At 45.8% G+C, this 27,588-nt stretch overlaps 1 protein-coding gene across 1 annotated transcript in view; it reads left to right on the top strand.

The window, feature by feature from the left end:
• The window catches only part of Gabbr2 (gamma-aminobutyric acid type B receptor subunit 2), a 335,072-nt gene that overhangs the window by 139,313 nt on the left and 168,171 nt on the right, over positions 1–27,588 (top strand). Inside the window, exon 3 of the mRNA XM_051187733.1 lies at positions 7,102–7,272. Within this exon, the coding sequence (XP_051043690.1) occupies positions 7,102–7,272 (171 nt within the window). The remainder of the gene's footprint in view (positions 1–7,101; positions 7,273–27,588) is intronic.

Here is a 27,588-nt window from a genome sequence, read left to right as displayed (position 1 = left end):
AGACATGCAGCAGTGCATGATGGGAGCTTAACATCCTATGTTGATCCAGAGTGATAGAAAAGTACATGTGGAAGGCAGACAATGATGTCACCTTGCTACTGTAGACCCACATAAGGTGAGCACCAATTAGACACCCAAAACTTCTCAAATCCTTATCTTTCAGGTTCCTAAGGAATATTCCCAGGTAAAATGTAAATAGACGACAAATACCCAGGAACTCTGGTGTGCTGTCTCTCCTAACAAGGCAAATGAGGAAAGCATGGCCTTGCTTTAGGGTGAACACTGAAAACACCTCTGGAAAAAGTCTTTCAGAAAGAGCCAGAGGAAGCAGAGAAGAGTCCACTTCTAAAAATGACAGGATAAAGAAGAAAACTTTAGAATGCCTGTTGCCATCCTCGATCATACTCAAAGTACACAGAGAATTCTCATACCCAGTGCAGGCTCCCAGAAGCAGAAAGCTGAAGATGAGAGTGGAGGGGTGGAGGGATATGTCCATAAAACATTGATAGGCAACTAGAAATATCAATAACACAATAAAAATGTGTTGGTCGATAAAGCTCTAAGCCAAGTGTCCTGGGTGGCCAGCATGAGGCCATACAGCCTGTCTGCATAGCCAAAGAGCTGCAGAGTCCAACAGTATCCCTGAAATATTGGGACAAATAAGGATGTCAGGTAATGCCAGATATTGCCTGGTTTGTGTCAAGGAGACCCTATGCCCTACTGTGAGGATTGTGAACAATACAGCCACATTACCAGAGAACATCAAAAGTTAATATGCACGGACCCTGAAATAAGACCATAGGATAAGCCAATTGGCACTTGGGAGGCTGAGATGAGAAGACCAAGAATTCAAGGCTAGTTTTACCCTAGAAGAAATGTTCTTCTACCACTCAGAGGACAAGGACCAAGAACTGAAATCACAAGAGGAAGTAGAACAGATAAGGATTTAGAGCCTATAAAGATGATGCAGAGGACCAGATGTTACAGAGGAGAGACAGGGATGTAGATACATACATACATATTAGACATAATGTGACATATATACTACATATTATATATAACATACATGATATAATACACAAAACACCTGAATATAAAACACACTGCTTTATATATAATGTGATTTAAAATATACTATTTTTTCTTATATTTACATGTTTTGAGTTGGAAGACTTAAACAAATAAATGGAAGAGTTTCTTATATCCCAGACAAAACTAAGAATGCCACACCCAGACCTATGCTGGCAAGTTTTTTAAATCCCAAGAACAAGAAAAAAAAAAAACAAACAAACAAACAATCTTTCAGGCACATAGATAAAGACACCTACAAATGACGACGAGCGATCAGGTTTGCCTCAGATTCCTCCTCTGCATCATGCTGCACTTTCAAGAGAAGTCATAGCCCAACAATTTTATACCCACCTGTTATCCTTGAGTCAAGGCAACAGAGGGCCAGGCCAGCCAAGCAAGTTTGCTACATTCCCTCTCTTTCTTCAGGTGTTTCAAAAGGTATTCCTTCAGGTTGACTCTTGGAGCAAGATAAATTCATAGCACCAGTTCAGCAATGAAAACAAAGCTATGCTCTAAAGGGAACTATGGGAAACATAAAAAGAGCAAGAGAGCCAATGAGACAAGAAATGCAAGATCAAATGCCTGCTATAGTAATAAGTATATATGTTTAAACATCTAGCCATGAGGTACTTCCCCGAAGCATCTACCTACCTATCAATCTATCAATCTATTTATCTATCTCTGTGTATATATTTATCAATCTATATCTGTCTAGGTATCTATTATCTATCTATATATAGATAGATATAATTAACTCAATAAAGTATAAATAGAAGAAGGCTCAAAGTTATGATATGCAAATATGAGCTATAAGTTAATAAGGGCAATGCTATTACTATCAAGCAAGATACAGCACAAGAAGCAATAAATGACAGAGGTTTATTTTGCCTTCATAAATATTTCAGTTCTTGGTGCAGCCGGTGAATATCTATTAAGTACCTGCTGTTCACACTAGGCAACGATATGCTTGGCTGAAAAGTAAAGATACAATTGTGATGAACATTTACACTCAAAACAACATAGAATCAAAGGCAACAAAGCCAAACCTGTTGAAATGCAAGGAGGTGGTTGGAGACAATGGAGGAAAATGTAACAAGCCACTCAACCTTGATAGATGAAGTAAACAAATGCACCAAGCATACAATAGTAACATAATTAGGTTGGTTGTATCTATTATGCATTAGTAGTCTAATAAAGAATTCCGTAGGTTACATCTAGATATGGAATCATTTTCCAAGCCTCTGTGGAACTTTTACAGAAGTTGATTCTATAAAAGGCCACCAGACCAGATTTCAACACATTCCCAAAGCAGGTACTGTATGGGCCAAATTCCCAAAACAATTGCAGTGAAACTAGATGAAGCAAACTATGAATTAAAAATTAAAATCCTCTCTTCAGTAAGTCTGTGCTTGGGGATTATCTGGAAATTTGCATCACAGTGTGTTCAGAAACAAATTTGGTTGAGAGAAATAAGGCAGGAGACCCAGGAGTGTAGGCCTTCAAGTTAGGGCACTAATGCTAGAAGCCTTGGTATTGTCAGGTGCTGGGGAAGGCATAGAGATCACCCAGGAGCAGATGGGCAGCATCAAGCCAAGAATGAGCACTGATACGGAGAGTCCTTTAGTCCTGAGTTCGAGTTCTGCTTCCATCCTTCCTTGGCTCTGATGGATGTGTCAGGATCGCACTGTTTTCTGGTCAGCAGTCTGCTTGTTCAGGGCTATGGTAGCATGCCTATTGGGGTTTCTCAGCCCTCTCTCCAATTCTAGGAACTGTTTTTTTTTTTTATTGGTTTTTGTTTTTAAAAAAGGTTTACTATTTTTTTGTGTGTGTGTATCGGTGTATTGTATCATGTGTGTAAAGCACGTGTGGGAATCAGAAGAGAGTGTCAGCTCTCTGGAACTGGAGTTACAGATAGTTGTGAGCTGTCATGTGGGTGCTGAGAATCCAATTCTATGTCCTCTGCAAGAGCAGCAAACAGTCTTAAACACTGAGCTGTCTCTCCCACAGTACCTCACACCCCTCCCCCAAATCAGCAAGTTTTAAAATACTAGTACTCCTTTGCCTCTCTGCCCAGAGAGTCTGATTTAGTTGGTTTAAACCAAGTTGCTCAGTCAGTGCTCAGTCAGTAGAACCACAAATGTGGTCTCTCATTTCTGAAATTCTGCGGTACCTACAGCCTTCCATTGAAGAAAGTTTTGGGAGAATAAAGCCCATGAAACAGTAATGCAATCTAATCAAAGTGTGTATTATCTCAAATGGTGCAGAAAATGCCAGCTCCAGTTAATATTTTGCAGCCAACATGATTTAGACCTGGGGCATATATTGTACTCCAAGACCATTGTAAACACAATGGACCATTTATTCACTGAACAGTAACCACTGTAATTACCTACAGGGCAAACATATGAGGTTATTCAAGCAACAATTAATTGTGGACCTGTAACTAACGGGACACTAATGGTGAAGCATCAGCCAGAGCACAAATCAGATCACATCTGAAAATGAGTGTTTCCCAGTGTGTGTTAGATAAGGGTCTGAGGGATGTGGGGGGCATATGTAATGTCCCAGGTCCTGAAGTAGTCACTCTCAGAGTTTCCTAATAGCTTCGTAGAGGAGGGGCTTCCCATGGGGCTCTAATCTTAAGAGAGAAGTTGTGAGTACTACATCTGATGATTCTGCAGAGCTGCCATTTCCTGTGTTCCCTACGGGACCCATGTGTCAATGTGTCACTTGCAAGCAGGTGTACAGACTTTGTTTGGATTGGAGGGCATTCTTTGTGAGTCTGATAAAAGTCATGGAGTCTTGTTTTGCTTTGAAGAAAAAAAAAGTATGTGTCTGTGTGTACTGAAATGCCCATGCAAACCTTTCCTGCATCATTTGGAAGGGTTCAAGGACAGTGCTTCCCTCTGTTCTCACTGCATGGTCCAGCCTCTGTGTGGACCTTCCAATACAGGGATCTCACTTCCTCAGATGCCAGGCTTTCCAGTGTGGGCAACCCAAGGAATAAAGATGCTTTCTAGCAAGAATTCCACTCCATGTAGCGTCTTCCTCCCTCTAGTCCTGAGTTTCCCTACATTTTTTTTAAATAGCCATTCATCCTTTACCCTTATCACTCTTGGGAGACTGTCTTAGTTAAGGTTTCTATTGCTGTGAAGAGACTCCATGAACATGACAACTCTTATAAAGGAAAACATTTAATTGGGGCTGGCTCACAGTTCAGAGATTTAGTCCATTGTCCTTGTGGCAGGAAGCATGGTGACACACAGGCAGACCTGGTATGGAGAGGTAGCTGAGAGTTCTACATCTGGATCCTCAGGCAGCAGGAAGAGAGAGACAATGGGCCTGGCTTGAGCTTCTGAAACCTCAAAGCCCACCTGCAGTGACACACTTCCTCCAACAAAGCCATGTCTGCTCCAAAAGACCACACCCCCTCATTGTGCCACTGCCTGGTGGCAAAGCAATCAAATCTATGAGCCTATAAGGACCACTCCTATACAACCACTGCAGAGACCTTAGAAGTTGGTTTTTCTAGGTGTTGTCTAATCCCACATGGAGACCATTCAGTTCTTTCATGGTCAGCTTCAATGTTGGGGGCTGCAGAGTGGATGCAGGACATCCAGGGACCTTAGGCATAGCCTTATGCCCTCTGATCCAGACCAAGGAGAAGGACAGATCTCCACTGCCTGCTCTTGAGCCCTGGGGAGAGTTGGTAAAAGCAGCAGTAAAGACTTTCCATTCACAGCTCAAGGGTCCTGGCTGTTATCCCTTGGGGTGCTGAACCAGGGCTCCCCTATATCAGGATTACTGTTGCTGCTGCAGCACACGATGGCCCAGAGGAAGCTCTCGGCATCAAGCAAGCTTCAGCCTTCAGCTCTGTGTCAAAGATTAAAAGAAACAAAAGGGGGAAAGAAGAAGGAACAGAGCAGCCGTAGATGAATTCTTTCATAACCCCAGAGTAGGAGAGACCTTTCTAAATATCACGCAAAATCTGACAAAGCAAATGGGAATAAAGAGAATTTCAACATGGCTCAAAATACTTTTCTTTAAGTTTTTTTTAGTGCATTTGTGTGGGGGAGTGTGTGTGTGTGTGTGTGTGTGTGTGTGTGTGTGTGTGTGCACGAGCACAGGCAGATGCATGTATGTAGAAGCCTGCTTCTCTTCTTCTACCATGTGATCCTAAGGGTCAAACTTTGTGAAGCTTGCTGGCAAGCGCCATTACTGACTAAGCCATCTCCCTGGCCCCCAAAACATTTCTATGTGGTAAAAGACTGAGTGACAGCAAAAGACAAAGTACAAACTATTAATAAATGGAAAATACAGGGGCCGCAATCACTTCCTTAATATAAAAGATACTTTTTTCCCAGACAGACAAGGAAGGGTAAGAATCAGATTGGAAAAGGGACAAAGGATAAGAGTTATTTTCATCCAGAGAGGAGTTACAAATTGCTCTCAGACCTTGGAGGACTCAGCCCCCGAACCTGGGTGACAGATGCAAATGAGAAGTGCAGCCAGATGCTGCCCTCCTCCCATCTCACTGCAAGGATCAAAAAGGTTGAGGCTACCTTCTGTGGATGAGGTTGGGGGAAGGAGAGCAGAGATCAGAGGGAGCGTTAGGAAGTGATGACATTTAGGCTGGACAGATAATTAAAATCCAATTTAACAACTTACTGGCACTTAAAAGAAAACGAAATAATAAAAAGGGGAAGGGTGGACAGATCTGACTACCCGGTGTAAATTAAAATACCATGTGCAAGGACAAACAACGTGAGGTTTGTGGCAGCCATGATAGCCCAAGTTTGAAGGTTATACATTTTTAACATATTCTTTCAATTCAATTAAAAGGCACCAGAGTCCCACTCAGAGATGAAGGCATGAAAAAGCACTTCCTAAAATAGGACCTACTCCTTAGGAACCACCCATGGAAAAAGGCTCGTAGTATATGTAACCACGAATGTAACAGGATCCCGTTTCTATGATAGCTCATTATAAAATTACATAGAAAATGGTGTGTATTCCCTGTGGACAAGAGTGTGGTGAAACTGGACCTTTAATTATCTTTGACTAGTAGATATGCAAAATGGATGGAATATTTTCAGATTATTTAAAAATGAAGGTATCAAAGGTCTTCAGCCTTTATTTGTTCTTTTTATTATTATTATTATTATTTATTTTTTTTGATGCAGAATCTCGTGGAGCCCAAGCTGGCCTCAGAGTAGCAGAAGATAACCTTGAATGTCTGACCTCCCACCTCCTGAGTGCTGGGATTACAGGCATACTTCCATTCATACATCACTGGGGATAGAGCCCATGGCTTCATGGATGCTTAGTCAAACATTCTACCAACTGTGCCACATGTCCAGGTCTTTCCCTGAAAACATTTACTTCACAGACCGTCTCTTGGAAATACCCTGAAATACAGAGTGAAACGCTATGTATGCACCAAGACGCCCATGTGACAATGACAACAATTGTGGCAAACACAACAGTGTCCCTAAATTAGAAATGACTCAAAACACCAGTGTGTTCACATGCCAGACAATGATGCTGATAGTAAAATGCCGCAAGGAATTCCAGACTGGAAGTTTCCTTGTTTAAATGGGAAAACAGTCCATTTGTGTATAGAGAATGATCCAACAAAAGACAAACAAAAACACTATTCAAAAAGAATGTCCTGGAATGAAACAGATCACGGTATAAATGATTCAATTTCTTTGAGGAGATGTAGCTCGCTGGTCCATCCAAACCCTTTTTCCTTATCTTACATTATTTTTTTATCTTATCTTCTGAACTGCTCTTCCAAAGGACAAGAGTTTGGTTTCCAGCTCACATCTGCCTGTAACTCCAGCTCCAGGCTATCTGATGCCACTCTTCTGGCATCGTCAGGCACCTGCACCCACGTACACACCTACACAAAGACACACGCAATGCACATAATTAAAGGAAACTTCTTGTCCCAGGTGAGAAATGCCTGCCAGGAAGGACTGGGTGCAAGGCCCCGATAATAAAAGGTGTCCTCTCTCATTTCTTCAGCTTTCCTTCGCCGCCACCACGCCTGTTCTTGCGGATAAGAAGAAATATCCATATTTCTTCCGGACGGTGCCCTCTGACAATGCGGTGAACCCAGCCATCCTGAAGCTGCTGAAGCACTTCCGATGGCGGCGCGTGGGCACACTCACACAGGATGTGCAGCGCTTCTCTGAGGTACTCCTGGCCCACGTTTTCAGAGTATGACATTTCCACATGTGTGTCATTGTATCTAGCTCCAGTAACCTACCTGTCTGTCCCTCCTTCCCACACCTTCCTCTCCCAAACTGCCCCTTAGTTTGACTCACACCATTATCCTCTCTAGCTTGCCCTCTCCCCCTTTACATCCCTTTCTCTGATCCCTTTACTCCTAAACCCCCATACCTTTTAGTTTGGTATCCATCTACCTAGAACTTTTCTCAGCATATGAGTAATTTTGCTTTTCATTTGCTCTGCAGTGGGTCCCAGAGACCTTGATTGAACTGAATTCCTGTTTAATAGGGTGGTGTGTGCACTCAGATGGGTGCATTGTAGCTCATGGAACCAAACCACTGTGGGTGTTCAGAGCCGTGTACCTCACAGCTTCCACCTCAGGCCTATGTGTTCATGTTGACATTATTTTTCTAAAAGTGAGGCTATGTGCTATGAAAACTGGAACTGGCTTCTGGGACATCTGGTCCACGTTCAGAATGCTTGAAGATTCCCATCTGCGCACCTCCTCATCTGCAGGGAATGATGACCCTCAGTGCAGAGTGGTGGTCTGTCCCTTTCTCTTTCTATCATTTCCTCTGCCTCCTTCTAGTCTCCTTCCAATCAAGTCATCCGTGGAGGCTTAGAAGGCCCAGGGAGACATCCTGTGGGCCAAGGGTCATGGAGAGTTACACACTCGAGTCCGGTGAGCAGGCGAACCTCAACATGACGAAAGTGTCCTGGGCTCTAGTAGGACTTGAAAGGGACAAGGCTGGGAGTCTCTAGCTTGGCTTCAGCAGATTCCACATATCACTTTCTGAAACTCTATCCCTTCTCAGCAGCCATTCAATGGTTGCCTGCAAGACCCTGGAAAGGACCCTCACCACTCTGGAGCTGTGGTTCTCATCCAGCAAGCAAAAACAGGACAGCAACTCCCACCCCAGATGCTTCCGTGTGTGTGTGTGTGTGTGAGAGAGAGAGAGAGAGAGAGAGAGAGAGAGAGAGAGAGAGAGAGAGAGAGAGAGAGAGACTGGCACAATGATCTGTAAAACCCGGCACAGAAAGGAGTTGGAAGTGCTTGGGAATGGAAGTTGTGCGGTGATCCAGCCAGAATTGCGTTCCCAGGCAAACCCCTCAGTGAGGACCAAAGGGACCTTGACCTCCAGTGGGAACCACTCTCTGCCAACCTCTGAAGAGGTTGTTGCTGGCACTCTTTTGTGGAGCAGGGACAGGGCTGAGAAGTCCTGCAGAGATTCAGGGGTGCCTGCTCAAATAGCATCTTTGGCTGTGAGAGCCTTAAAAGTCTTTAGAGATGCCTCCCCTAATCTTGTTATTGTGTAGAATGGGAAACAGGCCCATAGCAGGGAAGACCAGTGTTCAAGGTTTCAAAGTAACTCCAAAGTCACCAAAGATTTTCAAAGACGGGCCAGGACTGGAGCCAGGAAGGGAGCTCATCTGGTACAGTGCTTGCCTAGCATGCATGAAGACCCCAGAACCACATAAACTGGGCAATACACACCTGTAATCCCAGCACCAGGAAGGTAAAGGCAAAGCCATCCTCTGTTACAGAGAGATGCCCGGGATATGTGAGACCCCATTTAAAAGGAAGGGAGGGAGGATGGAAGAGAGAGGACGGAGGAGGAAATTTTTAATTAAAGAGAGAAGAGGAGAAGAAAAAGGACTGAATCACACAGTCCTGACCCCTAGTTCAGACACCATTTGCTTTGCAGCCATACCTTCCTGGAGTCACACAGGAACTGCTGATAGAGGGCCCTGAGGTCTGACACTCATGGAGCTTGCTCAAAAGATCAGCCTGGCTGTCCCAATGAGTGCTTTGATGATCCCTAGGCTCTCTCCCTGCCAAGCTGCCTTCCAATGCCTGCCCTGTAGGGGGAGGTGATGATGCCCATATTGCAGATGAGGAAACTGAGGATGGCAGAGGGCAGATGGCTTGGCCTGGTGTTCCAGCTGCTGGTTACTGTTTTTTTTTTCTATGACACTGTCCTCCCTAGTGACACTCTCCTCCCTGGGATCAGGTGCTGGCTGTTTGGTGCCATATCCCTGTCCCCGGCTGTCTGCCGGGGTCTTGGCATCTTGGGAAGACATCTTTCCAGAGTATAGGATGCAGCTCGGTGACATTGCTGGAAAGGACTCTTCTTGATTAAAACTCTCATCCCAGCTGACTCCTCTGCCTGAGAACCTTGGCATCCTCACCAGGTGTCTGGGCTGCACCACTGGAGTGCAGCTGCTGGGCCCTGACCAGGGGCTAACAGCTTCTCAGGAGTGCAGAGAAAACTGGATTCCCTTTATGGAACCAGCAAATTGGCAGTGACAACCACTTTGTTCCAGATAGGTACACCGGAAGGGACCTAAAGAGAAAGCCAGCCTGAGGTTGGAGGGGTGGGCATAATCCCAGAAATCATCACCATGGCACTGGTACTATGGACCAGGTAGAGTCTGAGGGCCATCCCAGCCATGACACCAACTGCTCCTGCAAGCCTGTAGTTCCTATTGTGACAATGCACCTGGGAGATCTGAGCAAATATCTACTTGCCCCAGATTGGAAACCAATGACAGAGTGAGGATACCACCAGGCAATTGGTGAACCAATGGGTGTACTTGGGTTACTTATAAGGTTGTAGAGAAAGGGTTACCTAAAGGAGCAGGAATACTCAAAGGCAGCTGCAATCACCAAAGTCCACCACAGCATGGGGGACAGCTCATGAAGGCTGGAAACCTGGAGCACACACAGCTTAACAGGTCAGAGTGTCTTCTCCAGGTAGCTCAGATGACCTGAGCTTCTTCTAGGCAGGTCTGCTGGTCACCACTCAGTAGTTCTTGCTTCTTATACAAGCCTAGGGAGGGAGGGATCTAGTGAGTCTGTTCGATTTTAGGGACCTCCTGAAGCCTTTGAGTTGTTGGCTTTCTGATCTTAAAGAGTTTCCATGTGGGAAGAAATGTCCTATCCTCCATAGGATACGAGGCATCTTAAGGAGCATTCCTCCAAAACTGAATGTTTTGTCAGAGGAAATAGCTATACAGAAGTCCCCATGAGTCAAGGCTGGTGCCCAGTGGCCCCCAGGCAGCTCTGCATCTGGCTCAGACAAGTGAATATATCTAGGTCCAGCCTTACAGGCTGTGAGTCCTCAGACAGTGTCCAGAGCTTACTCTCACATGTGCCAGACCTAGGAAGGCAGAAAGGATTTGTGGCTAGAAAGACTAAGTGTGCTGTAGTCATGTCATCTCCAGAGTAGAAACTGTAAAGCCAGAAAAGGAATGACTCAATACCAGGCAGTCCTCTGTAAGCCTGGCTTTGTGGGCAGTGCTGCAGGCAGCTCCACGTGTTTGCTTCAACTTACAGAGGCGGGTTTTTCCCTGTGTAAAAGCAGATGTCGCTCTGGGGGGTGGAGGTATAGACAACAAAATGAAGTTGAAAGGCCCCCAGATAGGTGTTGCTCACCCAGTGGTCATCCACTGCCCCGGGTATTCAGGAAGCAAGCTGTGGGAACATGCATCTACTCACTCAGAGAATGACAATGTGGCCATGCTGTGTGCCAGAACCTGTGCTCATAGACATGGCCCCAGGGTTATCAAGCTGTCAAGCTTCCTACATTGGCTTCTTAGTTCTTGCTGCTGGTTGCAATCCTCAGGGGATTTCCCACCCCCTCCACCATGCATGTGTGTTTACGTATGTCTGTGTACATGTATGCATGCAGAAGCCAGAGGTCAATGTCAGGTGTCTCCCTAAATCACTCTCCACCTTGTTTTTCTAAGCAGGAACTCTCACTGTACCTAGAGCTTACAGATTCAGCTAGGTTGGCTGGCAGCCAGCCCAGGGGTCCACTTGTCTCCATCTCCCTGAAGAGGGATTGCAAGTGCATGCCACTGCACCTGATGTTCTGCACGGGTGCTGAGATATGAATTCAGGTCCTCATGCTTGCATAGAAAGTATTTGACTGACCTAGCCATCTTCCTGCCCCCATTTTGTTTTGGATGGATGGATGGTTGGTTGGTTGGTTGGTTGGTTGGTTGGTTGGTTGGTTGGTTGAGTTTTGGACATAGGGTCTCACTGTGCAGCATTGGCCTCTATCCGCCAAGTGCTGGGATTATAGACACACTTTTTTTTTTTTAAGTCCAACCTAAAATTTAGATTCCCTAAATTAGATTGTTCACTTTCAGCAGCTTTGTTGGGGTGTAACTTTCCAGCTAGACAACTTCCGTTTCCAGTGTCTCTGTCAGTTACTTTAACAGACTTACCCAGGTCTTCCCTCTCACTTGTGCCCATTTGTAATTAGCCTCTTGTGACTGCTAAGGCATCCTCTCCACATGACAAAAATGACTGGCAAAGCCACCTGGGACAGATCACTCATGCTGTCTATCTCCTTCTGTGAAACAAATGAGCTGGGGCAGGTGACTGGGAAGTAAGTGCCTCTAGCTCAGGGTATTTAACTGGGTGGAGGGGTACCCAAGGACCCCGATGCTGCCATTGCCAGGGACACAGATATGAAACTTGACCTTCGTTTTGTTTGTTTGTTTTTAAGGTTTCATTGTTTTGCAGCAGTTTCAATTTCTCAGGAAAACAGAAAATAACATATATCTCCACCCCACACACTTTCACACCATCAGCCACTGCCCCTCCTCAGAGTGATGTCTGACCCTGATTCATCTTCACCCAAAGCACAGAGACTGTTAGAATTTAACCCAGCGGCGCACATTCTGTGTTTAGGCAAACCTGTACCAGGATACAGCTGTGGTTCTAACATCACGTGAGTCCTGTTTCCCTGGCAGTACCCAGGCATTGAACCCAGGCCTTGTTCATGCTAAGCAAGCACACAAAAATATTTACACTGCCCTAAAATATTATGTCACTGTTGGCACACAGTCAGGTCTCCCATGTCTTTTCTTGGTGTGGTAGCCACTTTCTGTTGAGTACTAATATTCCATTGTCTGGATATGCCACAATTTGCCCACTCATTACTGAAAGACATCTTGGTTGCTTCCCAGTTTGGACAATTAGGAGTAGTTCAGCCATAAACACCCATATGTAGATTTTTATGTGGACATATGTTTCCAACACCATTGAGTAAGACCAAGGAATTGACTGCTGGATCACACAGTAGGATTGTTTAGTTTCCTAGGAAACTGCCTTCCAGTGTGACTAGGACACTGTGCATTCCTCCAGCCACAAGTAGCATTGCTCTGACTCCACATCGTCACTGTTTGGTGGTGCTAGTGTTCTGGGTCGGCCATTCTCAAAGGTGCTTAGTGGCTTCTCATGAAGCAGGGTGTGGAGCAGCTTCTTGCCTCTGCGTTCTCTGTCTTGGTTTGGGGGTGTGACTATACTGATGTGCTTCTTCCTCTGAGTATTGGGGTGAGTGAGTACATCAGGAGATGTACTCCAGTGCTAGGAAAGGCAGAGACATCATACAAGGAAGCTGTTGTTTTCAACATCATCTGGAATCCAGTTCCTCATCTGGGGCTAGGGCCTCCATCAACACAGCATGATTCCCCTGCACACAGGTTCCAAGACTTCCTACCTCATCCTTGGTGGTCTGGAAGGTTCTGGGGATGACCTTTCCACACCAAAGACCTCCTTCAAGTGGCAGGACCCACCATGACCCTTCATCTGCCCATGATCAGAAAGTAGCCATCTGTGGAGTTTCCTCTTCAAAGCCCCTGCCCTTTGGGGCCCTCCTGCACCTTTTGGAACCTTCCCCAAGGCCCAGTGGCCATCTGCTCCACCACAGGGGTGGGGAGCCCCTCTGGAGTGCTGCTTGATCTTCTAGAGAGCATCCTGGAACAAAGCCTACAGCAGAGAACAGAAGGACCCCATGCACCAAAGCCACAGGCCACCTTTGTGAGAATCCCAACTCTTCCCTTCTCTTTAAGCAGGAACTGGGCCCAGAGTATGGGTAACATAACCCAAAAGACCCTCTTAAGGGGTCCTTCAGAGAGCCTCCTGCCCTGGCAGTAGCGCCCTCCCCCATGGGTCCACATTCCCTCTCCTGTGGAATCTGTATGCTCAGGCCTTTGAGGTCATTTCTCCCTGTATGGGCTCTTAGCGTGATGCACAATAAGATACTACTTGCCCACTTCATAGCTCCCTCACTACTGGCCACCCCATCTCTCTGGCTCATCTCTGCATGTGCTCCCTGGCTTGTGTAGGTTCATTGAGGGCTCCCATCAAGGATTTCTGTTTGGCCTGTCACACTTGGAAGGGCTGACACTTCCTTCTTCTGGTGCCTGCACCAGGAATGGTGGGATGAGGATGGAAGACACAGGGAAATGCCAGCACAGCCCTCCATGTGGTACCAACCCTGCCTCCTGCCCAAGTCACCAGACATTGAGAAGATGGGAGGAGCCAATAGCTCAGATTTCCTTAGAACTCAAACAAGGCATAATGTCATTCATTGATAGCTTTTGGATCTGTGACATTGTTTCCTGATGGGAAACCTACTGGACATCTTAGTAAAAATCCTGAGCCAGCCACTAGAACCAGCAACAACCCGGAATTTGCAGTGTGGTGCTTTTGGTTGATGTTGGTATTGAGTGGTGAGAAACTACTAGTCAGCACTGAATGATTGACACTTGGATCCTCTGTTTTCAGGATGGTGCAGTCCTATCCCTACTGCAGTGTGGTACCAGGATCAGAAGCGTCAGTAACATCGCTGGGCTTCACACCAGAACCACTGATTCAGACATGAGGCCCAGTGACAAATCTGAGCTCGGGCTTGAGCATTACTATATTGGAGAAATTGCAGAAAGCAATGGGCACCAAGTAGGCCAGGAGCACTAAGAACCTCTGATCTTTGTCCCTGACCCCACCCCTCACTCCTTAATGGCGGAGCCATCATATGGAGACAGGAGGGGATGTGGGATGGGTCAGATTCTAGTCCTAATGACCTAGGGTCCTGACCCTCACCAGAACTCTCAGCTGAAGAACTAACTGATACTTTTGACTGGCTTGGCTGCAACCCAAGCATGCATCTACTCTGTTCCCCAAACTCTGGCTCTAGGTGGAACTAATCCTATGAGGCGGCTGCCAGGATCAACTCCATAGCCTGCCCACACCAAGGTGGCTGTTTGCCTCTTTGGCATGCTGGAGGACAGCAGTCCATTGTTCTCTGGAGTGTGGTCTGAATCCAGGCTGTGGCTTTTGCAACTTAATACCCTATATTCACATTCCATATACTAGAAAACATGAAACTATTGCCAGCTCACAGACTATTCCTGGTTGTGGCTTAGAGTGGGACCCTAAGCCCCACTCTAGGGCTGCGGGAGGGTGGAGGAAAATACTGCTGGGGATGTTCACACTCGGTGAAATGATGATGGAGGTTTGGGGACCTAGGGTGACTGGACCTTCACTCTTGAGTGTGGGGCAGGGGTCTTTCAGTGGCTTTTCCTTGGACCTAACTTAGAGAAGTATCCAGTGGGAGGGACGTTGGGTCTTCATACTCTCCTATGGTCCCAATGGGGCAGACCCAGGACTTCATGTGGTATTTGTTCCTTCTTGTAAATGTCTTTCATGACCCTCTAGTAGGCTCCCTGTGACACCATTTCCTGCACAGTTGGGGCCAACACAACTGGGGAGAGCTGTTGCTCCTCAGAGCGTCCAGGGCTCAGTGCCTGTCACTTTGGTGGCAATGTGTACACCCTGGGACTTCTGGAGAGAAGGCAGAGCTCCATGCTGGATGCCTCAGTCTATCTCAGAGCACAGCTGGTGTGTGGCTGTTGCCTTCTCTCCACCCCAGGACATGGCTGACATCCACTGTGGCAAAAGCCCCTGGGTCTGGCAGATGATCCTCCCTAACGCTCCACCATGACCTCAGGGTCCTCTGCTGGGGGTAGCTGTGTGAGAACCACTCAGCAAAGGGCCACAAGGATTCCAGAACAGGGGTGAGGGAGGAGTTGTCTTCTTTGAGGCAGTCTCTGGGTTGTCTCCCAGAGACACTTCCTGTGCCTCCTGCACCCCAGCGAGTTCCCAGGATGCCACTCTGGCCCTGGGAAGCAGCTACTGCATCAAGCCCTATGGAGAAGGAAAAACCATTGCCCTGTTATCTGTGGTCACTTCCTGAGTACCTACTGTGTGATTCCATTCCATCACCCAAAATGGAGAGGTGTGTACCCTTGGCAGAGTGTGACAGGCAAGACGTGTTAGGTATATATGATACCTCCAGGCTACACCTGCCCCTTTGCTGAAGAGAGCCTTGGGCAAGCATCCTTGACTCCCTCTTAACCCCAGAAGGAAGCAGGTGCCTGTGTGGGCTGAGCAGTCCATCTCTCGGGGACTTCCTCACAGACCCCTAGAACTCTTGCATGCCAGTTTTTTATTGCCCAGTTCCTGAATCTTGGAGACCAGCACCTGCTCACACCACATCCTCCCAGGACGTCTTATTTCAGACAGGCCTCTGGGCTGACAGGCAGCATGTGTGTAGGTTCTCCACAGCTATTCTGGTGCTTTCTGACTGCGAGCTCTCCCCCAAGGCCCATCTGCCAGGCTCAGGAGCATCAGGACCACGTGATAACAGGAAGGAGTGAAGGGGATGTTGCCGAGAGCCTAGAACCTCCAGGAAAGAGTGAATAGCTTGTTGGGAGATCCAGCCACAAGGAAGCTAAGTTTCCTGTCAGCTAAAGGGAGCCACAGCACATTTTAAAAAGAGAGTGGGGGTGGTCACAGTCCTGAGGGGAGATTGGGACAAGCAGACACAAAGCCAGGAAACCAGCCAGAGGTCCCTTCAGTCATAAAAAAGAAAAAGTTATAAAGCTGTGGTTACTCTTTGCATATAAATGTCAAGTTTTCTTTCCTTTTTCTTTTAAAATATTGATTATTATTTTCTAGATGTAATATTAAAAAAATTCTTAAGGCAGGAACTTGGCAAAATAGCAGAGAAGACAGGAAAATTAAAAATCAATCATAACCCAATATGCTAGTCCATCTTTCTATTGCTATTGTAAAACATCGGTGGCTGGGTATACACTCTCTATAAAGTGAAAATGTATGAAGAGAAGATGTTTGTCCAGGTCGTCATTCTGGAGGTTCCGCACCATGGCACTAGCATCAGCTGGACTCTAGTCAGAGCCTCACTACAGATGCGAGGGCGTGAGGAAGAAGGGCATGGCTAGTCAACCCTCTCTTGAGAGCTGCTCCTCCTCCTTCTGAAAGAAATGCCTTTGGCAATCTAGTTACTTCCAACCAGGCCACATGTCCTGTAGCTCTGCACCTCCCATCGCAGTCACAAAGAGGACAAGTCTCCTACACTCGGACCTCAGGAGGGTGAAGCCTACAAACCACCCTTAGCATCAGACTCAGGTCATGATAGTTGTCCGGCCACAGTGGAGAGGACACCAGACATGAGTGATGTCCCGTTCCTGAGTTCCCAGCCTGGAGGGAGCATCCACCCAGGTTCACAAGTGTCTGTAAATACTCTGCCTGCTGATGGCCTTCCAGAACTATTACTGCTTTTTTCCCCCCTTTAAAACATTTATTTGTCATTTCAAGATATTTTGGAACAAGGAAAGAGGCAGATCTGTATCCGGTCACCTCCATACAGACTCTGTTCAAAAATCCTGCTGTTGCACATGCTATCATTTCCTCAAGCGAGGCCCGGGTACAGAACACGGAGGTAACTGCCAGTTTTCACTGATTATATGCACAGATACAATGGACTCATATTGGACTTCTGTCTGCGCATCTCTGATTATTTTCCAAGGATGGTTCCTAGAAATAGCACTCGTGCGTCTTGAACCTTTTGTGTGTATTGCCAAATTGTCCTCCGAGAAGATCACACCAATGAGTTCCAGCTCTGTGTCGAGTATTCTCTCATCTTTGGCAACTGCCCTTTTAATTTGCATTTCTTTGATTACTATTGAGATTAAATCTCTTTCCTAAGGATCCTCTTGTTTCTAATTTTCCTTTTGTGAGTTTGGCGCCTCATATGACTGGCACTTTTTTTTTGACTGTCCTACCCTCGCAGGTTTGTGAGTCTATTCTATATAAGGTCATGGCCCTTTGTCATGTTTGTGGTAGGTATTTGCTTATTTTTCCATGTGTCTTTGAACCTTGGCTTTGGTGGTATGTGTCATATGGAGAATCTTGCTATTTTATGCAGTTGTATTTGTCTGAGCCCTGTTTCCCCCCTTTGATGCTGTGCTGAACTTCCTTGTCACAGGGATTCCTGTAACTGTGTCTCTGTTTGCTTCAGGTGATTCTGCTGCCTTTTAGCTTATCTGGAATTTCTGCAAGTGAAGTCTGAAACATCAAATCTTTCTTCTCCTGCTTCCAGATGCTCAATTATTCTTTCAGCATTTAATGGCTGTATCTGTTCCAGACTCGTTTAAATGCCTATGCATTTAGAAAGTAACCTTTAGAAAGTAACATACATTTCTATAGTTTTGACCAGTTTTATGGAACAAAAATGTAACCCAAGCCACAGATGTGACTTTAGATATTCTTGTGACTACATTTTAAAATGTTAAAATAAATAGGTAAAATTAGCTTTGATAATTCATTCCCTTGGTTGCAATATGTCCAAAATATTATCATTTCAGCATGTGTCACTAACCTCAATGAGTGCCTAGTGTCTCGGTGGCACCGAGTCGGGCTACACCAGCTTCATCCTCTGTCCCTCCATTTAAACCTGTCCTGTTGCTCTAACCACCAAAGTGGACTAGCACCCTGTGTTTTAAGGGGTGCTTGATTATAACATGGCTAAAGCAAGGCCTCCCTTCTTTGCTCACAGCTTTATTTTCACCCAGTTGATTGTGGTGAGCCTCCTCGAATGCTTTTGGTACTCTTGCCTGAATTCTGGCCACTCTTTGATTGCTGTGCTGAAGATGTGACATCTCTGTAGCCCTTGGTGCACATTCATGAACATGGAGTGAGTGGTTCATTTGGTTCCTGCTGAAGTAGCCTCATTTTCTTTATGTTGGTTCTTTCCCTTGGCTGTTGGTGTTATTTCTGTGTCCTGCAATGAGCATTGATTTGGAGGATGGGATCTACTTTCCAGGATATTTTTAAAGTGGTGATCGCTGGCATATAGGAAAGCCATTGATCTCCATGCACCTCTTAGGACTAGTGTATTGAACATATTGCTTCCAGAAGTTTATCCTCTCTCAGATCCCCTGAGTTTTCTAGGCAGTCAGCAGCAACATCCACATTAAGAATGGACCCACTTTCGGTTCCCAGCATCAGCATCTTTGTCTTCTTGGCTTCTCAATGTGCCGTCTCGCACAGTTGTTCAGAGCAAATGAGCAGGTTTCTAGTTGGTTTCAAACAGATTTCTAACCCTAACTGAGCTCCCGAGGGGCTGTATCATTCATTTAATTTTCTCATGTCTCTGAAAGTGGGGGCATACTCAGATTACCTCGGGGGTTGAATCAAAATAGACAATATGCATAAGCACTCAAGGATTAGAAGAGCACTCAGGGACCACCATTGTCATTTGCCCTTGCTGTTCATCTTGTTGTGTTCACTAGACATTAGAGCGATGTCTTCAAATAATAATACTGAGTAACCCCATCTCACACTTGCCTTCAAGAATATCATTGGCAAGGTTGTGACGCCAGTTGGATGTTCCCCACCATCTCGAGAGATGATCTGTTCTCCTTTTCTCTGTATAGGCGTGTAGATCTTTGACCTACAAGACAGTGGCTGCCTAGACTCTTAATTGGTAGCCATGTTGTCTTTTCTTCAATGTACAAGTGTGAGAAATTACGGTCATTGGTCTTCTCATAATGCACACACACAGCATGCATTTATGAAGTGCATCCAAGTCCAGTCACATGAACACAGCAGAGAATGGAATGCTCTCCACCCAGAGGGAATCTGCGTCCCTGTGCAGGGGATCGGACAGGAGGAGAATTGGGCCAGTGACTCTTCATGAGATGATAGTAAGTGCCAGGGAGGTTAGTCAGGCGGGCTCAGGGGTTCTGTTGGACAGTGCAGAGTGTGGTGGTGTGAGAATAGTCTCCAGGATGCCTCACGGTCCACTTGTCAGGGATAGGAGAGCAGCAGAAGAGGCAGCTGTTGGGGTGCTGGCATGGAGGGGACTGGTGTGAAGAGAAACACCATCAAGGCCATTATGGCTGGTGCAGACTGAGGAGGAGAATGGAGTGACTTTCTGGGTCCTGGGAGGGATTTGTGGGCCTTCTGACAGCATGCCCAACACTTTGAGTCATCAGAGGCTCCAACAGAGAGTACTTGAAAAAAACAAATCCTAAAGCATCCAGTTAAATTTTCCATGGTATACACACAGGGAAACAACCATTGCCCTACCTCATCCAGAACATGTCTTTTCCCCCAAAAGAAACTCCATGTCTGTGTCCATTAGCCTTCATTCCTCTCATCCAGGTCCTGAAAACGGATAATTCTTTGCCTCCATGGATTTTCTTCTAATAGACTTGTATCTAAATGGAATCATAAAATATATAGCCCATTGGGTTGAACTTGTTTCACTTAGCATAATGTTCTCAAGATTCATCCTTATAGCAACATGTATCACCACTTTGCTCTTTTTGCCAAATAATATTCCATTATGAGGCTGTGACACATTTTTTTTTTAGCTCGCTCATCAGGTGACATATATTTTGCTTGTTTCTGCCGTGAATAATGCTGCCACAAATGCTTGTGTGTACTTGTTTGGGGGTGTACATATGTCTTATTATTTTACATATGCACCCATCCAAGAGTTATGATTAACTCTGTGTTTGCAGAAACATTTGGAGAATGGTTAAACCACTCTCTGGTTTGCACCAACATCCAAGCCACTTGTGAGGGTTCCAACTCCTCCATGTCCTTGCTAGCACTTGTTATTTTCCATTTAAAAATTTATAGCCACCCCATTGGACAACAAGTGGTGCCTCATCGTGGGTTTGATGGTATTTCCCCTCAGATCTGTAAAGATATCAAAATTTTTTGCATGTTCTTCTGGGCTGTTGAATATCCTCTTTCAAGATACGCCTGTTTGGATCTTTTGTTTAATTTTTAATTGGGTTATTTGTCCTTTCTGATATTGGGTTAGAAGAAGTATTCATATATCCCGGATATTAGATACATATCAGATACTCATCCCTCCTGACTCAAAGCTTAAAATGGGGATATCCTGTTAAACTTATAGACTGAAAAGTAAGAACTAGCTAGAGCAGATGGAGAATGTGTTTAATAACATACCTAACCCAGTGAGCACTGTGACTTACCCTGCGCTATCTCCCGTGTGCTCTGACACTTACACTAGCCTACACATGTACAAAACGGTCTACACAAAGGATAATTTAAAGTAAAATGTCAGGCTAGAGGTGTGGATGAGTAAGTAGAGAGCTTGCCTAGCATGCATGAATCCCTGAGTTCAGGTCCCAGCACCACATAAAGCCGAGCATTACTGGGCATGCCGTACACTCCTTTAATCACAGTACTTGCAGGCAGAGGCAAATGGTTTTCTTGAGTTCAAAACCACCACATTGTGAGTCCCAGAACAACCAGGGCTATGTAAAGCGATCCTGTCTCCAAAACAAAACAAAACAATCCATAACTGAGCATGGTGGCCCATGCCTATAATTCTAGCGCTGCAGAGATGGAGGCAGGAGGATCTGAAGTTCATAGTCATCTTTGGCTACATAGCAAGTTCTGGGCTACATTAAACCTTGCCTCAAAGTCAATCAATCAATTAGTTAATTAGAAACAAAGTATTAAGTACTTAATGCAATTTATTGAACGTATGTAACCCAGAAGCAACAGTCACACGGGCTGCTGTGGAGAAGGGATTTTCAGTGCTTAGGTGTGTGTGGCTGAGTGGAACTGTGGTTCGATGATGCTCAGAGTCGAGAAGAATACCATTCCATGTATCACTAGCCTGAGAGGAAGATATCAAAATTCAAAATCTGAAATTTCATTTTTATTAAGCCTGTGTCACTTTTGGACCATTGTAAATTCAAACAGCCAGAAGTGGTCCTTCACAGGCTAAGGACTGTCCTGATACAATCTGAAGTGTTGCCTTGCGTGCTGGGGATATTTTTCACCTTCTTCATGAAGCCCTTTGTGAACATGCTTTTCATTCTGATGAAGTCAGTTGTCTTCTGAAGCCAGGCAGCGCTAGCTCACACCTTTAATCCCAGCCCCTGGAAGGCAGAGGCAACTGGATCTCTGAATTCTACAACCTGGTCTAGAGTGAGTTTCAGGACAGACAAGGCTACCCCAGTGTGTGTGTGTGTGTGTGTGTGTGTGTGTGTGTGTGTGTGTTTCAGGACAGACAAGGCTACGCTGAAGTCATTAAATTTTCTTTTAAGAGTTTTTGTGATTTTAGCTTTAGTTCCTATGATTAGGAACTTTGATCACTGCCTTCTCTGAAATGAATGATGACTCCAGAAACTGACAAAAAACATAAACCGGAAAGAGCCCACTTTCTGCAGCCCTTGCTTCCTGCTGCCACTTGGTGGCGCTAGTGGCACTGGTCTGCCTGGTTACCGCCCTGATCCAGGTTCCCTGGGCACACTTCCCTGTACCTTCAGCTCCTCCTATGAATCTAAAATCCTCTTGGCCTCTTCCCCTATCCTCCCCCTCCCCTTCCTTTCCTCTACATTCTTAAGAATCAGAAAGTGTCTCTCTTAGGCTCCTTCCATTTTCCCACCCCAGACTCCAGGCTTTATAAAACAGCCATCCTTGATTGGTGGAAGCAAAGCAGGGGGCGGGGCAAAAGCTAAATTTTTGGAGACACATTGTTTTCTTGTCTTGCAAAGAAAAGGGCAAACTCAGACCCTTATTGAGTCTTTTTTTCTAATTCGCCACTTTCTGGTTTATTTTCTTTTGCTTTTCTCTTTATTAATATCTTCTCTATTTTGCCATTCTTTTTCTAAGTGGATTTGCATGCTTGTTTTTTACCCTCATCTTGGTTGTTATGAAATGCGTTTATAGAGTTAAGTTTGTCTTTGGTCAGGATTTTAGCCTATACTATAGTTTTAGATAAATGCTGTTTCCTCGCCATTATAATGAAGCGTTTTGCAATTTTGTTTAGATTTGAAATATTTAGCTTCTCCTTGTCTAGTTTCCAGCACAGAAATGCAGGAATGTCTGTCTGTGGCAAGCTTCAGAAGTTGTGACACCATTGACCCCGTGCCCCCATCACCTCTGATTTTTGGGTTTTATTCTATTTTACTTTTTACATTATAGATACTCCTTGTCAACTGTAATCTGCCATATTGATTTTATTTTGAAACTACATGGCAGGAACCATGATTTAACATTCAGATCCTCACTTAACCAACTAGTATCTACTGACATGTCTTTGAATTTCTCTGCCTTGTCTAGCACAAGTGTTATATTTTATTAGGATTTTGAATATACTGTTGTATCATTTCTTGAGAATTTCATTATGCATGCAATGTATTTTGATCATATCTGCTCTTATTCTTACCCCAACTCCTCCCAGGTCCATCCCAGTCTCTCTCAACTTCCTGTTTTCTTTTTGTTGATGCTTTTTAAATAACCTATTGATTCCCATCTGTGCTACCCATATGAATATAGGTACAGGATCATCTACTGGAGAGGAAGCATACAAATATCAGATATGCAGCCAAGATGAGAAAACAAACCAGAAAGGGGCAAATGAAAGCAGACCCAATGAAAGTCTAAGATTTTCTACCAGATTTTCCCTGGCCCAGAAGCCATTAACTCCAGTTAGGGGTAAGAGCTCCTCAGTTAACCGTGGGGGCTCCTCAGAGTTGCAGGCTCCTTGGTTAGGGATAGGGGCTCCTGAACCCTTGCCCTCCCCATACTAGGATGTTGACTGGTTTGATCTATGCAGGTCTTGTGTAGGCAACCATAGCTTCTGTTAGCTCATGAGTGCAGTGGCCCTGTCATGTCCAAAGACACTGGTTTGGTCTGCTCCTTCCTGACCTCTGGCTCTTACTGCCCCCTCGTCCTCAATGGCCCCTGAGCCTTTAGGAGAGGGAGTGTGATGTGGATGTCTCATCTGTGGCTGAGCACGAGGCCTTCTTTAAGTCATGCATGTCAGGATGGTCACATGATTTTTCTGTCTACCTGGCCCTCACATCTGTTATAGTTTCTCTCTGCTGTCTCCTTTGAATGACAAATTTACCCTCCTGTCTTCTTCAACCCTCTCCAGATGCTGCATCAAGGTTCAATGACTCCAATTCAGTTGTTTTGTTGGCAGTAACCCTGCTCTTTATTAGCTACTTACAGAAGTCTTCACCCTCTAAATTAAGAAGAAGAAGAAAAAAAAACCCACACACACACACACACATCTGATATTTGAATGCTTATTCTAAAACATGGCTATTGCTTCCTTCCTTCCTTCCTTTCTTTCTTTTTTAGGAATTTAGACTTTTAAAAGGTTTATTAAAACTCTATTACAAAGAACTTGCCAATAAAACAGATCATGCAGTAGGGTTAACCAGACCCCAGTTCTCTCATCTCAGCAAATCCCTGGACGGTTAGAACAACAGTCCTGGAAACTGTGGTTCACACAATTTTATAATTTTGTTATCAAATATATCCTATGCACTTATCCACCACCACACACAAAACAAATTCCACAACATAGATCAAATTAGAAAAGGGGCTTTATATATATGCTCTTTCATGACTAAAGTGTCTGTTAGCCACATCGGTTCATGCTTGTCACCTAAAGCGTCTCCCTTTGTTCTCCACTCGGCACGTTTTACTGTACTCACACACATACATTTTCCACACAGGAGGTTTTCTTCCCGAGAGTGTGTGACCTTGTGTGTGACATGCATTCTTAAGTCCATCCATTTTCATGAAAATGTTGTGATTTCGTTTTTCTTTAGAGCTGAATAATATTCCATTGTATATGTACCAGATTTTCAGTGTCCATTCACTTTGTTAGACAGCTAACTTGGCTCCATCTCCTTGCTGTAGTGAATAAAGCTAAGGCAAGCATGACTGATAAACTCATCTGATATGTGTATGCTTTTTCTAAAACATGATTGCATCTTCTGTTTGATGACTTTGGTCTTCCTATTGTGAACGTTTTCTTCTATTCAATCTGTAATTATTTCTCTTTTGTTCTGAGATCTTTCGAGGGTTCGTATTCAGTGTCAACCTGGGTAGACTGAGAATCACCTAAGAAACATGCCTCTGCGCATGTCTGTGAGAGAGTTTCCTGAGAGGCTTAACTGAAAAGGAAAGATCCGTGGGAACACGTCTGGGGTCCAGTCAATAGGCCATGTTCCCGAACTGAATAAGGAGGAGGAAGCGAGCTGAGCACCTGCCTATCAGCATTCATCTCTTCTTCCTAACTACAGATGAGTGTGACCAGCTGCCTCATGCCCCACTGCTATGCCTTCCCTGAGCATGGACCCAATCCTGTACTCCTTAAACCATCTCTCCCCTTCCTTCCTCCTTCCTTCCTCCTTCCTCCTTCCTTCCTTCCTCTCTCCTTCCTTCCTTCCTTCCTCCCTCCTTCCTTCCTCCCTCCTTCCTTCCTCCCTCCTTCCTTCCTTCCTTCCTCCCTCCTTCCTTCCTCCCTCCTTCCTTCCTCCCTCCTTCCTTCCTTCCTCCCTCCTTCCTTCTTCCTTCCTTCCTTCCTCCCTCCTTCCTTCCTTCCTTCCTTCTTCCCTCTTTCCTTCCTCCTTCCTTCCTTCCTTCCTCCTTCCTTCCTTCCTCCCTCCTTCCTTCCTCCCTCTTTCCTTCCTCCCTCTTTCCTTCCTCCCTCCTTCCTTCCTCCCTCTTTCCTTCCTCCTTCTTTCCTTCCTCCCTTCTTCCTTCCTTCCTCCCTTCTTCCTTCTTCCCTCTTTCCTTCCTTCCTCCCTCCTTCCTTCTTCCCTCTTTCCTTCCTCCTTCCTTTCTTCCTTCCTCCCTCCTTTCCTTCCTTCTTTAAGTTGCTTTTGTCAAGTATTTTGTCACAGCTACAGGAAAAATCATTACCACCACCACCCCTCTGACTACATTTCTAATTCCCGAGTGAGCCTCTGCATCTACTCTTCTTTTTTCATTTTTCTGTCTGGCATCTCTGGCATCTTTACCTCCCTTGCTGACCACATCCAGGAGATGTTCCCTCCTAGCAACCTCAGGTCAGGGTTCTATGACTAAGTTTCACTTCGGCCTGCTTCTAATTTGCCTTAACTCTCATATTTGATCATCCAATTCATCTCTGTTACCGTTTTCTCGGCTCTACTTGGGTCCTTTGAATTCCGGTTTCTTTTATTGTATCTAGCGTTTCCAGCATTTCAGAGTCCTGGTTTTCTTTCAACTCAGAAGTACAAAACTGATGTCACAGTTTCCTTTTACTTCCAGCAGCAAATCTGTTCGTTGATGAAATCCTCCCTCTGCTCATGTTCCCTGTTTGTTTCCTTTACTGCCCGCAGTCTCCAGTTTCCCAGTGTATCATGGGCCTTCCCGACCTAGAAACGCCTTGCATCAGCAATGGACACAGCCTGGGTCTCTACTGTTTCAGCTGCCTCTGCTGAACTAGTCTGAGATAATACAAAACTTAGCCATGGACAGGCAGCTGAGGGCAAGGAGTTGTATGGTGCAGGACTGTTTCAGCTATCTGTGGTTTCTCCTTGAAGGCAGGGAACAGCTGCTCCAGGTGTTCAGGGCCGCTCCTGGCCTCTGTCCTTGATCTCTTGCCTGCAGTGTCTGGGAGGCACCTCGACTGCCCATGGGGGAAACTAGACTTGGAGAGCTCTGTTTGCTTGTTATCAGACAGCATGGCCAAGCTACTCCTGAAGGCGGGTGGGCTGAATGGAGAGACGGGGGCTCCCCTGAGTGGGCTCCTCACCCCTCCTGTGACCCAGCCTACCCTTCAATGCCGAGCCATCCATCACAGGCTATGTATGTGGTCAGTCCTCCGGCACATTCACCCTCCCCACAGCACAGCGCCCCCTTCTCGGGAAACAGGGCTATGAGTCAGTCTTCAATCTGGTTTCCTTGGCATTGCACCTAGCTGAAATTCCTCAAAATTGCTGGCATGTTGATGTTTCTCGCTCCTCTTTTCCCAACACTGAGGCAGATTCTCCTATTTTTGCACTGCCTTGCAAGGTCCTTTCTGTCACTTGCAGAAGGAGGTAGCCTAGGTGGGAGGTGGACATCTGTGCTCAGCTTCCCTGCCTTTATAGTTAAGATGGCCTCTCCTTCTGCATTTCGGTGTACAGTGATGAGAAGTTCTCAGCGCTTCCTGTTCCGTGGCTCCCTTTTAAGTCTTCCTCTACGCTCGCCCTCACATCACCTGGTTTTATAGCTTTGGTTTCTATTTTCCTGGGTTTGCTCCTTCTCCCTCTCAAATTTCAAATTAGCATGCCCTCTGATGAGAAATTCTCCTGCCAAACATGGCTTGCCAGGCTTGGGCAGTGCCTGCTGCCATTGCCAGGGACGCATCGTCTGGCAACCTGATCCATAGCCCAGCCTTCAGCAGTATTGATGGAGCTTCCCCACATCCTCCTTACCCTGCCAAGGTTACAACCTTCAAATGGAAACAGCAGAAGCCCATCCTCTGACTCCTGGTCTCCATGTGTCCCTTTCAGAAGCCATGTGTTTCACTAGAGAGCCATTCCGGATCCTTCTGGCACATTCATGCCTTGCTGGTGAGTCAGCAGCAGGGCAGCAGGCGGTGGAGGGGTGGGGTGCAGAGGCACCCCAGCTCGGCTTGGCAGCCTGCCCCAGAACACAGCACATCACACAATTTGCCGTATCCAGCCTGCGAACAGCTGCCTCTGGCCCTCTATGGGGAGTCACCAAGCTGGCACAGCTGCTCCTTCTGGGGAGTGATGAAGAGATCTCTCCCACCAGGGGCATCAGTGCACCCCTTCGGGCTTTCACGGGGTACAGGCTAGCTTGCTCCTGCAGAGATCACACACCTCTTGGGTTCGGTTCTATGGCATTACTGCCACTTGCATCCCAGATCCTGAACCCTGAGGTGAATGATGCTATACAAGCCCCTGGAGTAAGCTGTGGAGGTCCCTTTTTTCAGGAGACTAAGGGGTTCCAGGGTTCTCTTGTCCCCCCAGAGTGGTCAGGATGGAGGGATACAACAAACAGAGCTGTGAGACTCCAGGTCTGTGTGGTTTCCTCTTTCCCACATCCTGCAGTGAGCACAGAACCATGGGTTCAAAGCTACAAGAACACAGCCATGCTCATTAATGGCTCTGCATGTTGCTTATGGTTTCTTTTGCTATATAACAGCAGAACTTAGTTGTCCCAGAGTGTGGAAGGCTAGCAACTCCTAAACCATTTACACCCTGGCCCCTTGTGGGAAAAGATAGCTGCTCCTTGTCGTCAGCAAGAAATAAGACTAAAGTTCAGTCCTGGAGACAAAGCATTTGAAGGGCACT

This window comes from Phodopus roborovskii, unplaced genomic scaffold (genome assembly GCF_943737965.1).
Source record: "Phodopus roborovskii unplaced genomic scaffold, PHOROB, whole genome shotgun sequence".
In the NCBI taxonomy this organism is placed as follows: Eukaryota; Metazoa; Chordata; class Mammalia; order Rodentia; family Cricetidae; genus Phodopus; species Phodopus roborovskii.
The sequence above is the reverse complement of the archived record's forward strand: the minus strand, read 5'-3'. Positions and strand labels throughout refer to the sequence as shown.